The 14010-nt window shown below is 44.8% G+C and overlaps 1 protein-coding gene across 17 annotated transcripts in view; it reads left to right on the forward strand.

Annotated features, from left to right (window-relative positions):
- The window catches only part of DEPDC5 (DEP domain containing 5, GATOR1 subcomplex subunit), a 164516-nt gene that overhangs the window by 55258 nt on the left and 95248 nt on the right, over nucleotides 1–14010 (forward strand). For all 17 annotated transcript variants that reach the window (XR_004031019.1, XR_004031020.1, XR_001116060.2 and 14 more), the window contains 4 exons: nucleotides 2471–2507; nucleotides 3390–3510; nucleotides 7868–8088; nucleotides 11717–11920. Coding sequence is in view for 14 of the 17 variants with exons in the window: in XM_030816165.1 (XP_030672025.1) it covers nucleotides 2471–2507; nucleotides 3390–3510; nucleotides 7868–8088; nucleotides 11717–11920 (583 nt within the window). In the remaining 3 variants the exon portion in view is untranslated. The remainder of the gene's footprint in view (nucleotides 1–2470; nucleotides 2508–3389; nucleotides 3511–7867; nucleotides 8089–11716; nucleotides 11921–14010) is intronic.

Raw genomic sequence — 14010 nt, forward strand, 5'->3', positions numbered from 1 at the left:
CTCCCAAGCTGGAGTGCAGTGGTGCGATCTTGGCTTACTGCAACCTCTGCCTCCCAGATTCAAGCAATTCTCGTGCCCTAGCCTCCTGAGTAGCTGGGATTACAGGCACCCGCCACCACACCCAGCCTAATTTTTTTATTTTTAGTGGAGACAGGGTTTCACATGTTGGCCAGGGTTGTCTGAAACTCTTAATTTCAAGTGACCCACCCGCCTCAGCCTTCCAAAGTCCTGGGATTATAGGCGTGAGCCACTGCACCCAGCCAGAACTTGAACAAGTGGTTTTGATGTACTGTGAGAAGAAAAGCAGGCTGTTATGTTTGCAGGCCCCACACCTGAGTGCTCTCACCCCTCTGCCCTTTCCTAGTAGAGCTGAATTCACTGAGGGTTGCTCCATTTGTGGCTGTGTGTCAGGGCCACTTCTTCCCTTTTCTTTTTTTTAGGGGGGAGGCCTGTTAATGTTACTCTTCTAATAGGGGAAATACTAATTTGGAGCAATCTGAGGACTCCTGACATAAGCCATGTCAGATAGTGGAGTGCTAGGAGATGTAATTCTGTCTAGAAAGGGCCTCTCTTGCCTTCACCACAAGCATTCTCAGCAAAGTAGAACATGGAAAAACTTCTCTGCACAGTGATTATTTTATTTTATTTTTTTAAGAGAGAGTCTCGCTCTGTCATGCCCAGTGTAGTGGTGAGATCTCGGCTCACTGCAACCTCTGCCTTCTGGGTTCAATCAGTTTTCGTGCCCCAGTCTCCCCAGTAGCTATGACTACAGGTGCATGCCACCATGCCTGTCTATTTTTTTTTTTTTTTTTTTTTTTTTTTTTTGAGATGGAGTCTCTCTCTGTGCACTCCGGGCTGGAGTGCAGTGGTGCGATCTTGGCTCACTGCAACCTCTGCCTCCAGGGTTCAAGTGATTCTCCTGTCTCAGTCTCCCAAGTAGCTGGGATTACAGGTGTGTGCCACCATGTCCAGCTAATTTTTGTATTATTTATTATTATTATTATTATTAATTTTTTTTTTTTCTGAGACGGAGTCTTTCTCTGTCCCCCAGGCTGGAGTGCAGTGGCGCGATCTCGGCTCACTGCAAGCTCCGCCTCCCGGGTTCACGCTATTCTCCTGCCTCAGCCTCCCGAGTAGCTGGGACTACAGGCGCCCGCCAACACGCCTGGCTAATTTTTTGTATTTTCAGTAGAGACGGGGTTTCACCGTGTTAGCCAGGATGGTCTCGATCTCCTGACCTCGTGATCCGCCTGCCTCGGCCTCCCAAAGTGCTGGGATTACAGGCTTGAGCCACCATGCCCGGCCTATTATTTTTTTTTTTTGAGATAGAGTTTCATTCTGTCTCCCAGGCTGGAGTGCAATGGCACGATCTTGGCTCACTGCAACCTCTACCTCCTGGGTTCACATGATTCTCCTGCCTCAGCCTCCAGAGAAGCTGAGATTACAGGTGCCCACCACCACGCCCAGCTAATTTTTTGTATTTTTAGTAGGGACGAGGTTTCACCATGTTGGCCAGGCTGGTCGTGAACTCCTGACCTCAGGTGATCCATCTTGGCCACCACGCCCAGCTAATTTTTATATTTTTAGTAGAGATGGGGTTTCACCATGTTGGCCAGGCTGGTACTCCTAACAACCTCAGGTGATCTACCTGTCTCAGCTTCCCAAAGTGCTGGAATTACAGGCATGAGCCATTGTACTCGGCTACCATGATCATTTTAAAGAAGCAAGAGTTAGTATTGTTGTGAAAGCTTTCAGGAAAGCTGAAAGATTAAAATATATATATATATTTATATATATATATATATATAAATAGAGATGGGTTCTCACTGTATTGCTCAGGCTAGTCTCAAACTCCTGGGCCCAAGCAATCCTCCCGCCTTGGGCTCCCAAGGTGCTGGGATTACAGGCGTGAACCACTATGCCTGGCCTTTATTTATTTATTTAATCTGAAAAAGATTTTTAAGAAAATATAAAAAGTGATAGCGCTATTAGTTTTTTTCCTCTACCCTTGTACTTGATTTCAGCAAATTGGGTGATATACAGAGTGCTCAGCTCTGGTAGGTGTAGGCAGACAGGTGACAGCACCATAGTGAAGGGGGAAGCATGCAGCATTTGGGTCAGGTGGGACAAACACAAAAGTGGATTGACCAAGAATCTAAAGATCTGGTCTTGAATTTTGGCTCTGCCACCTGCTGAATGTGTGGCTTTGGGTAAAGTCCCTTATTCTCTCTGCAATTAAATATCCTCACTTGTAAGGGGGAGTCCATTCTCCCACTGGACAGGGTTGTGAGAGTCAACAAGATGTGATATGGGAATAAAGGACCGTGGTAGGTAGATGTCAGATGTTAGCTCCTGCCTTTCTGTCAGTTACAGGCTCTCTTCCCTGGGAGCAGCACATATATACTGTGCCTTGTGATAAGTTCTTTTCTAGTGAAGGAAGGAGTGATTAATTATCTATTTAATTTTTCAGCCTGCCTCTGAGAAAGCAAAAAATGGCCGTGATACATGTGAGTATTTTTTGAGATTTTTTTTCTTGCTTTTAAAAAGAGAGTCAGCTGGCCGGGTGCGGTGGCTCACACCTATAATCCCAGCACTTTGGGAGGCCAAGGTAGGTGGATCACCTGAGGTCAGGAGTTCAAGACCAGCCTTGCCAACATGGTGAAACCCCGTCTCTACAAAAATACAAAAAAAATTAGCCGGGCATGATGGCAGGTGCCTGTAATCCCAGCTACTTGAGAGGCTGAGACAGGAGAATCACTTGAACCCGGGAGGCAGAGGTTGCAGTGAGCCGAGATCACGCCATTGCACTCCAGCCTGGGTGACAGAGCAAGACTCTGTCTCAAAAAAAAAAAAAAAAAAGAGTGTCAGCTAACCCATGACAACAAAACTTTGTGAAGTCCCGTAAAAATTTTATGGAAAAGTCAGGAGACCTGAGTTCCCTTTGTGTCATGTTTGCAGGATCCCTTAATTACCTTATATTTTTTCCCGTCATCTGCAAATTGAAAAAACCTTGTTTTTCTTTTCCATAGGCCATTTGTAGGGATCAGGTAGAGAGTTTTAAGCTACTAAACATATTAAGATGATTTATTTTAAAAAGGGTCACAAAAGGATGAAATGCTACCCACACCTTGCCTTTATTTAGTGCTATACTATTTTTATATTGCTTTGACATATATGTCATTTAGTCTCAATTTGATGAATAGATTGTTTTCCCATTTTTTCAAGGGGAGAGGGTGATCACCTGTGCCTTGCAGATTTTGGTGAAGATTATCTGAAGGCCTCTGTTTGAAATGTATTTGGATGACATTTTATATTATTTGTGTATTTCAGCCCTCAGGCATCTGTTTGAAATGTATTTGATGACAATTTATATTATTTGTGTATTTCAGCTCTCGGGAGTCCAAAAGAATCTGAGAACGCCCTTCCCATCCAAGTAGATTATGACGCCTACGACGCTCAAGTGTTCAGGCTACCCGGCCCGTCCCGGGCCCAGTGCCTCGCCACCTGCAGGTTTTCTGCCAGATTCACTTGGGGGTGCATATAAAAATTGTGTAGGAAAACCTGAAGTTCAGTAGTGACCTCTAAGAGAGCAACCTTGAAAATCTTGTTTTGTTTTGGTTTGGTTTTTTTGTTTGTTTTGTCTTATTTTTTTGAGACGGAGTTTCGCTCCTGTTGCCCAGGCCTGAGTGCAATGGTGCGATCTCGGCTCACCACAACCTTCACCTCCCGGGTTCAAGCGATTCTCCTGCCTCAGCCTCCCAAGTTGCTGGGATTACAGGCATGCGCCATCACGCCTGGCTAATTTTGTATTTTTAGCAGAGATGGGGTTTTTCCATGTTGGTCAGGCTGGTCTCGAACTCCTGACCTCAGGTGATCTGCCCGCCTCGACCTCCCAAAGTGCTAGGATTAGAGGCGTGAGCCACTGTGCCTGGCTTATTTTGTTTTTTGAGACAGAGTCTCACTCTGTCACCCAGGCTGGAGTGCAATGACACAGTCTCGGCTCACTGCAACTTCTGCCTCCTGGGTTCAAGTGATTCTCTTGCCTCAGCCTCCTGAGTAGCTGGGATTAAAGGCACGTGCCACCACGCCCGGCTAATATTTGTATTTTTTGTAGAGATGGGGTTTTGCCATGGTGGCCAGGCTGGTCTTGAACTTCTGGCCCCAAGTGATCCTCCTGCCTCGGCCTCCCAAAGTGCTGGGATTACAGGTGTGAGCCACCGTGCCTGGCTGGTTCTTATGCTTTTCTGAGCCAAGGGAAACAATTCACAAATTCTAGAATCTTCCTCTCATTGGGCTGGCTCTATCCTTGGACACAGCGTTTCTTTTAAGTTTATTATTCTGAGTGGGCATGAACTTCTCTTTCTTTAAGTCCTGCTTTTAAAAATTTGCTCTGTGGCGTTTTGGTCATATGGTAGTTGTTTTTTTTTTTTTTTTGAGACAGGATCTCCTGTCACCCAGGCTGTAGTGCGTGTCATGATGACAGCTCATTGTAACCTCTGCCTCCTGGGCTCAAGCGATCCTCTTGCCTCTGCCTCCCAAGTAGCTGAGACTACAGGCATGCACCATCATGTCCAGCTAGTTTTTAATTTTTTGTAGAGATGAGGTCTCAAGATATTGCCAGGCTGGTCTCAAACTCCTGGCTGAAGCCATCCTCCCGCCTTAGTCTCCGAAAGTGCTGAGATTATAGGCATGAGCCACTGCACTCAGCCATGTAGTAGTTTTTAATTGTGATGTAGTTAGATTTACTCATCTATTCATTTCTGGGTCTTGTGTAAGAGAACACTCTCTACCCCAGAGTTACAGATGTGTATTTCATATTTTCTTCAAATACTTTATAGTCTTTGGCGGAATTTTTTTTTTTTTTTTTTTTTTTTTTTTTTTTTTTTTTTTTGAGATGGCGTCTTGCCCTGTCTCCTAGGCTGGAGTGCAGTGGTGCAGTCTCGGCTCACTGCAGCCTCTGCCTCCTGGGTTCAAGCGATTCTCATGCCTCAGCCTCCCAAGTAACTGGGACTGCAGGCATGCACCACCACACTAGGCTAATTTTTATATTTTTTAGTAGAGACAGGATTTCACTGTGTTGGCCAGGCTGGTCTCAAACTCCTGACTTCAAGTATCCACCCGCCTTGGCCTCCCAAAGTGCTGGGATTACAGAATGAGCCACTGCACCCGGCCTCATCTTGGATTTTATGCTTATGTTTATATTATTTATGTTGACTTTCTTTTTTTGTGAATGTGCGAAACAGCTGTAGCTTATATTTTTTTCCCTGTGTACCACGTACTGTGAATCAATTTTCAATATTTCTTTTTTTTTTTGAGACAGAGTCTCGCTCTGTTGCCCAGGCTGGAGTGTAGTGGCGTGATCTCGGCTCACTGCAAGCTCTGCCTCCAGGCTTCATGCCATTCTCCTGCCTCAGCCTCCCGAATAGCTGGAACTACAGGCGCCCACCACCACGCCCGGCTAATTTTTTGTATTTTTAGTAGAGACAGGGTTTCACCGTGTTAGCCAGGATGGTCTCGATCTCCTGATCTCATGATCCGCACACCTCGGCCTCCCAAAGTGCTGGGATTATAGGCGTGAGCCACCGTGCCCGGCCAATTTTCCAGATTTCTTTCTTTTTTTTTTTTTTTTTTTTTTTTAATTTGAGATGGAGTTTTGCTCTTGTTGCCCAGGCTGGAGTGCAATGGCGTAATCTCAGCTCACCACAACCTCTGCCTCCCAGGTTCAAGCGATTCTTGTGCCTCAGCCTCCCGAGTAGCTGGGATTACAGGCATGTGCCACCATGCCTGGCTGATTTTGTATTTTTAGTAGAGATGGGGTTTCTCAGTGTTGGTCAGGCTGGTCTTGAACTCCCGACCCCAGGTTATCCACCCACCTTGGCCTCCAAAAGTGCTGGGATTATAGGTGTGAGCCACTGTGCCTTGCCAGATTTCTTAACTCTGTAGCTTTAAGCGCAAATGAGTGGAAGAATATTATGTCTCTTAATTTTGTGGCAAATGAACTTAGAGTGACCACATGATTGTTTTTTTTCTGTCCTTTTCTCTCATCCAGTCCTACCTGAGAATGCTTAGAGCTCAGAACTAAGTGCTGTCAGCAGCCTCTCTCCTATGTGTGGATGCTGCTTAGGGGCTCAGTAAGAGCTACTTAAGGGCTTTTCTTTGTAGTCTTTAAAAATGCTGTCATAGTTCAAGATTGGATTTCTTTTTCTAATCAAAGATGACAAGACCTGGTGGTACCCAGGTTGTGTGGTCTCTGAAGGCACCAATTGTGTCTTAATTGGTTCTACCTTCACACATGGCTAAGCATATACTGATGTTATATTTACTGTGAAAGAACAAACATGTAGTCAGCACTTGGAATCTGTTTTCAGGCTCTGTTTAAGCTCTTACTAAAAAAATCCTTATAGGAGGAAAGGGAGCAGCTCTGATGCCAGAAGGGCAGCCCTGTTGATGGGCTTACTCTTTTGTTCTGAGCTTTTGCTTCTCTATAGGGCTTCTTTCTTTTTGATCCTTCTTCCTGTTGCTTTTAGAGGTTTTCCCCTTAGGGCATTTTATGTTTTAATAAAGATACATATATATATAAACTTTTATTAGGAAATGTTCAGACATGCTCAAATAGAGAATAGTATCATAAACAGTTATCACCATGTTGTCAGCCTTGTTTCATGACCGCTCCCACATTTAAATTTTGGATGGAATATTTTAAAAACAAATTCCAGGATTGGCCGGGCACCGTGGCTCACGCCTGTTAATCCCAGCACTTTGGGAGGCCAAGGCAGGTGGATAACTTGAGTTCAGGAGTTTGAGACCAGCCTGGCCAACATGGTGAAACCCCGTCTCTACTAAAAATACAAAAAAAGTACCCAGGCATGGTGGCGGGCACCTGTAATCTCAGCTACTTGGGAGGCTGAGGCAGGAAAATCACTTGAACCCACGATGTGGAGGCTGCAGTGAGCTGAGATTGCGCCACTGCACTCCAGTCTGGGTGACAGAGTGAGACTCCGTCTCACAAAAACAAACAAACAAAACAAATCCCAGGCAGCCTCTATTTTTTTTTCAATAGTACATACTTCAGCGTGAGTTTCTTTCTTTTTTTACATGTTATTTATTTATTTAGTGTCACCCAGCCTGGCACAAAGCTGATTAGTATATACGTTTCAACAAATAAGAATTAAAAAAAAAACCATCACAGTACCATTATCATTGGCAACAAAATTAACACTAATTCCTAAATGCCCTCTAATAGCCAGTGCATACTTAGTTTTCTGAATTGCCTCAAAAATGTGCTTTTGCAGTTAGTTTGAAATGGGATCTAAACAAGATCCACTTTTTGCATTTGGTTATAATGCCTTTTGTGTGTGTGTGTGTGACAGAATGTCTTGCTTTCTACATTTGGCTGATTGTTGCCTTGTAGTGTTTCAGTTTTCCTCTATTCTGCAAATTCCCTGTAAACTGGCAATTATCTCTGGAAGCTTGATTAGATTTAGATTCAAATTTGAGGGCAAGTAGACTTCTCGGGCACTGTGTACTTTCTCCCACATCACATCATACCTCTCTTCTCATTCTGTTTTTAGTGATGTGAGATTAATCAGAGGGATCAGGTGGGGTCAGCCTGGAGCAGTCCTTTCTTTACAACTATGATCCTAGGACTTTGGCTGCATAATGTCTGTCATTTCCTCCCTCTCTTATATACCATATCAAGCTGTTAAGGGTGAAGTACCGCATACAGGTTTCCCACTTGTAGATCACACTGGGGATTTTTGTTATTGGGTTCCCATGTGGCTTGGGCTGGTGATGGGTTTTAGAGTTTTAACTCAAGGTAGGACAGCATCCCTCACTTGATGGTAACTTTTTGTCTCTTGCCTGGCAGGTCTGTGCGAGAGCGAGAAAGTCACAGTCGAAAAAGTGCCAGCTCCTGTGATGTTTCATCCAGTCCTTCCCTACCAAGCCGCACACTGCCCACTGAGGAAGTGAGGAGCCAGGCTTCTGACGACAGCTCCCTAGGCAAGAGCGCCAACATCCTGATGATCCCACACCCCCACCTGCACCAGTATGAAGTCAGCAGCTCCTTGGGTTACACCAGCACTCGAGGTAAGAGTGCTGAAGCACAGACAGAGCCAGGGACATCTTTCTTAATATAGTGGGTGACTGGAGGTGGGAGGATTGGTCAGAGGTGGGGTGTAAATCCCACATGTTAATGATTTCTTTGCCAGTGCAGTAGGTACAAATCACTTTAGCTGTTAACAATGTATATATTATACTTTTTTTTTTTTTTGGTGACAGAGTACCCAGGCTAAAGTGCAGTGGTGCAATCACAGCTCACCTCAGTGTGGCCTTGAACTCCTGGACTCAATCAATCCTCCCACCTCTGCCTCCCAAGTAACTGGGACTATAGCATGCCACCACACCCAGCTGATTATTATAATTTTTTTTGTAGAGATGGGGTTTTACCATTCCCAGGCTGGTCTTGAACTCCTGGGCTCCAGGGATCCACCCATTGGCCTCCAAAAGTGCTGAGATTACAGGCATGAACCAATGTTACCGCACCCTGCCTCTATTATACTATTTTTTGTTTAGCCTTTCTTTATCCATCATTTAACTATATGCCTTTCCATATGTCAATGGAAAGCTTTTCTTAGGCCTAGGGTCAAAAGGGTTTATTTCCTTATGATTTCCATTTGTGCCATATATAAAACAACCTCTGTCTTAACGTTGCATTTTAGTTTCTCACTTACCGTTCGGGCGCAGTGTCTCACACCTGTAATTCCAGCACTTTGGGAGGCCAAGGCGGGTGGATCATTTGAGGCCAGAAGTTTGAGACCAGCCTGGTCAACATGGTGAAACACTGTCTCTACTCAAAATACAAAAATTAGCTAGGCGTGGTGGCAGGTGCCTGTAAACCCAGGTACTCAGGAGGCTGAGGCAGGAGAATCACTTGAACCTGGGAGGCGTAGGTTGCAGTGAGCCAAGATTGCACCACTGCACTCCAGCTTGGGTGACAGAGGGAGACTCCATCTCAAAAAAAAAATTTTTCTTTTCACTTACCTGTTTTTTTTTTAATTAACTTTTATTTGCATTTGTTTTGTACTGAATTTATTCCCATACTATCAGTTTTTGTTTCTTCAGTTTCTTTCTTTTCTTTTTTTCTGAGACAGAGTCTCGCTCTGTTGCCCATGCTAGGGTGCAGTGGCATGATCTCAGCTCACTGCAACCTCTGCTTCCTGGGTTCAAGTGATTCTCGTGCCTCAGCCTCCCAAGTAGCTGGGATTATAGGCACACGCCACCACACCAGCTAATTTTTGTTTTTTTAGTAGAGATGGGGTTTTGCCATGTTGGCCAGGCTGGTCTCGAACTCCTGGCCTCCAATGATCCACCCACCTCGGCCTCCCAAAGTGCTGGGATTACAGGCATGAGCCACCGTGCCTGGCCTTGAGATATCTTTTTCTTCTGTGCAATGTCCTCCTCTGGTTTAGGAATAATTTGTTCCTTTTCCATGAGGATCATCTTGGTGTGGCTGGGGGAGCTCATGTATGGGTTAGTATGACCATGAGCCCTTTACATCAGGCAGCACATCTTGGGTGCTTTGTTCACCTGGACATGCTCAATGACCAGAGAATCTGCACCTGAACCTTTAAGTTTGGCATGACTGTGCATTTTTAAGCATATGTAGCAATAATTCAGTACTCTTTTTTGGCCACTGACCCTGTGTGCAGCCATGCTGTTTGGCCTGGGACCACCTACTAGCTCCATCATTGTAATGTGGAAATGGTACACATTGTTTCTGTAAAGTGACATCTTTCTTTCTTTCTTTCTTTTTTTTTTTTTTTGAGTGGAGTTTCACTCTTGTACCCCAGGCTGGAGTGCAGTGGCGCGATCTTGGCTCACTGCAACCTCTGCCTCCCGGGTTCAAGCAATTCTCTTGCCTCATCCTCCCGAGTAGCTGTGATTACAGGTGCCTGCCACCATGCCTGGCTAATTTTTGTATTTTTAGTAGAGATGGGGTTTCAGCATGTTGGTCAGGCTGGTCTCGAACTCCTGACCTCAGGTGATTTGCCCACCTCAGCCTCCCAAAGTGCTGGGATTACGGGCGTGAGCCACCTTGCCCGGCCAAAGTGACATCTTTCATGTACTTGGTGGCTTTTTATATATGCATACCCTTGATGAGCTGAGCAGTTTCATGGGTGGTTTCTTTTATTTGTTTGTTTTGAGACAGGGTCTCACTCTGTTGCCCAGGCTGTAGTGCAGTGGTACAATATGGGCTCACTACAGCCTCAACCTCCTGGGCTCACGTGATCCTCCCACTTCAGCCTCCCAAATTGCTGGGACTACAGGTGTGCACCACCACACCCGGCTAGTTTTTAAAGCTTTTGTAGGGACGGTCTCAATCTGTTGCCCAGGCTGGTCTTGAACTCCTGGGCTCAAGTGATCCTTCCACCTTGGTCTCCCAAAGTGCTGGGATTACGGGAATAAGCTACTATATCTGGCCTGTACTCATCTTTTTTTTTTAATTAGGTTTTTCTCTTTTATTTCCTTAATAACTAACTAGACTATGTTCTCTTTTATTTTGTAAGTTAGAGCATCAATTCATTAATTTACAATGAACAGTAAAACTTTCATGGAAATCTGAACATTCTCTTCTTTCCTGCAAAGCAACTTGAGGAATGAAATACAGTATTACAGTGTATGAGGTTCTGTGCTAGGCATTAGGTAGATAATGATGGCCAAGACAAATTCCTTGGAGTTTGCATCTGCTGGACCCACTTTTTCATCTGGGTGGTTGTTTAATGAACATGGAGTACACACAAGAAGAGTTGGTTGTGGATTTCAGTTCTTTGATCCACTCAGGCATGCTGTCTCTGTCTCCATAATGGGACCTGTCTACCATTGCGCCAGACAGGTGGTGTCTAAATATCGTACCATCTCCTTGCCTGGTCAAGGCTGGAGGCATCCATTTCTTCATTCTTTTTTTCTCAGTAATTTTTTTAGCATAATAACATTTTATTGCTTACTCATGTCCCAGCCCACTAAGTCAATGGAGGGGCTACTGATCCACTCAATCATTCAGGAACTCAGGTTCCTTCCATCCTGGGATGCCATGATTATCAACATTGGTCTCCTAGGTTGCCACAAAGGGAAAAAGAATGCAGATCATTCATGGAGATCATTGTGGTCCAGGCCTGGATTTGAAGCATATAATTTCTACCTGGCCGGAACTAAGTCATTTGGCGTTATTGCAAAAGGTCTGGGAACTATAATCTTGTGTCCAGTAGGAAAATCAAATGGGTTTATAGTGAAGACATTGACTAGCTCTGCCAAGATCTGCCCTTCTGGTGACCACATAGCTATTTTTATTGTTCTTCCCTCCTAGAGAATATACGCATTCTTTTCCCAAGGGTGACAACTCAAGTCCCATCATTCAGTCATTGCTTCCAGCTCAAAGTTCAGGATCTCCAGGCAGTGTCCTTTCCATCAGATTTGGTTGTGACTTCATTGTGCCAGTAATTTAGAACCAAAACTCCCTTCTCCCGAGTATTTAAAAGAAACAAATGCAAACATATTTCATTTCTTTATAGTTTGACAATTTTGCTCATTTCTCTCACTCCCTGACATTTATGATGCCCAAGATTCTTGTCAGCCTTGGCTTATCAGTCTACCTAGTTCTGGTTTCACTGTGGTTCTGTGGTGTCTCTTTGTGACTCAACTCCATGATAACTGGCAGATGTCCTGGAGAACATGATGGAGCCACCACAGCGAGACTCCAGTGCACCAGGGAGGTTTCATGTTGGCAGCGCAGAATCCATGCTGCATGTTCGACCTGGTGGATACACGCCCCAGAGAGCACTGATTAACCCCTTCGCTCCCTCTCGGATGCCCATGAAGCTTACGTCCAACAGAAGGCGCTGGATGCACACTTTTCCTGTGGGTAAGTTGGTTGCTTAAGAGAGAGCCTTGGACTAGGAGCTCCTAGCCCTGGTTCTCAGTGTCGGTCACCCATGTGTCCTTGATCAGGTGCCTCTGTTGCTCCACCTGTAAGATGGGATAACCATGCCCACTTTGGCCATCCCAGGGGTTCTTGTAAAGATCCTTGAAGATGCACTTGGGAATAGGCTTTGTAACTAATTAGCTGTATAAACCTGAGGGCTTTTTTGTTTGTTTGTTTCTGCTTTTTTTTTTTTTCTTTTGAGACAGGGTCTCACTCTAGTTGCCCAGGCTGGAGTGTGGTGGTGCGATCTCAGCTCACTGCAGCCTCAACCTTCGGGGCTCAGCTGATTCTCCCACCTCAGCCTCCCAAGTAGCTGGGACTGTAGGTGCATGCCACTACGCCTGGCTAGTTTTTTGTATTTTTAGTAGAGACAGGGTTTCACCATGTTGCCTAGGCTGGTCTTGAACTTCTGGACACAAGCAGTCTGCTTGCCTTAACCTCCCAGAGTGCTGGGATTATAGGTGTGAGCCACCGCATCCGGCCCTTTGTTTCTATTTGAGAGGAACTATGCATTGCCACCTGCTTTCTTTCCTAAGTCGGATGTCCCTCATTCTTGTTCATTCCTTCTTCTCTTAGCTCTCTTGGATATTGATATCCTGTCTTGGTTACAAGGAGTTACGTTATTTTGTTTTTCTCTTAGGTGTCTCTGACAACTGAAAAAAAAATTTTTCCCCTGAATTCACTTTTTCCTAGTCCATTCTTCTTTATCTATATTCTGTTCTCAGGAAGATGAGAGTAAGCTTTTCTCAAGCTGTGGCTAAAATTAAACTTTAGCTTGATGGGCTCTTATTGAGCTGGAAAGGAACAAATGCATTAAACTCCAGGATTTTATGTGTGTGTGTGAGAGAGACAGTGTCTCACTGTTACCCAGGCTGGAGTACAGTGGTGTGATCTCAGATAACTGCAACCTCTGCCTTTCGGGTTCAAGCGATTCTCCTGCCTCAGCCTCCCAAATAGCTGGGATTACAGGCATACACCACCACGCCTGGCTAATTTTTGTATTTCTGGTAGAGACGGGGTTTCACCATGTTGGTCAAGCTGGTCTCAAACTCCTGATCTCAAGCAGTCCACCCGCCCCCCTTCCCAATGTGCTGGCATTACAGGCGTGAGTCTCCGTGCCTGGCCAAATTTTTATTTTTTTTTTTTCATGGAAACCATCCTGCTGAATACCTGGAAATGCCTATTTTCTTTTGTTCTTGCCTTTAATATTTAAAAGTTAAATAAGTGAGAAATAGATCTGAATCATTTGGCTGTAATTGGGGGTCATGCCTAAACCCCGTTCTGTCCCGTTATCTCTGCTATAATCAGTCACACTACTTGTTTCTTTCTGTGTCCTTTCCCCTCCATTATTATCTCCACTGGTTCCCTTCCAGGTCATTTAGAACTCTTGGTGTTTCTTCAGTGACCTTCAGCTTTTCATGCTTCTGTGCTTCTCCTCCTCCTACTCTTCATGTACACTTTATTGGAACCATATTCTGCAAATAGTTGGCTTTGCTTCTTCCTCCTGTTTAGCTGGCCTTTCAGTAGCCAAGGCCCTCCTTCATCAGGCTTCCCTGTCTTCCTCATTCCTATCCTCGGAGGCTCTCTTCCTTCTTGGCTAATCTTGTGGTCTTCTGCACATTTTGCCTCTTTCAGGTTTGGATTTCACAGGTATCATTTCATCTACCCAGATGCCCTCTTCCTTCAACCGCTGTTAACTTTGTTGAACACTTAGCTTTACAACTTCTCCTTCCCCAGGAAGCCTCATTTTGTAGACTTGACTAATTCTAATTTGTTTCCTACTCTGCCTTTTTTGCACTTAAACATGTTCTGCTTCTTAGAGTCACAGTTGTTACTCTCTTAGGTATTAAGAGAATCATTTGGTGTTTCACTTGTATTTCCCTCTTACTGAGTTTGTGTTAGCCCTCCTGGCAAGAGTCCATGCCTCCTATACTTGTATATTTCACTGTGGCCACTTGATTGACACACATGAGGCAGAATATCCTAAAATATTCTTAACAGATTAGAGAGGATGATAAAGGTGAGGCCCC

Source organism: Nomascus leucogenys, chromosome 7b (genome assembly GCF_006542625.1).
Source record: "Nomascus leucogenys isolate Asia chromosome 7b, Asia_NLE_v1, whole genome shotgun sequence".
Taxonomy (NCBI): Eukaryota; Metazoa; Chordata; class Mammalia; order Primates; family Hylobatidae; genus Nomascus; species Nomascus leucogenys.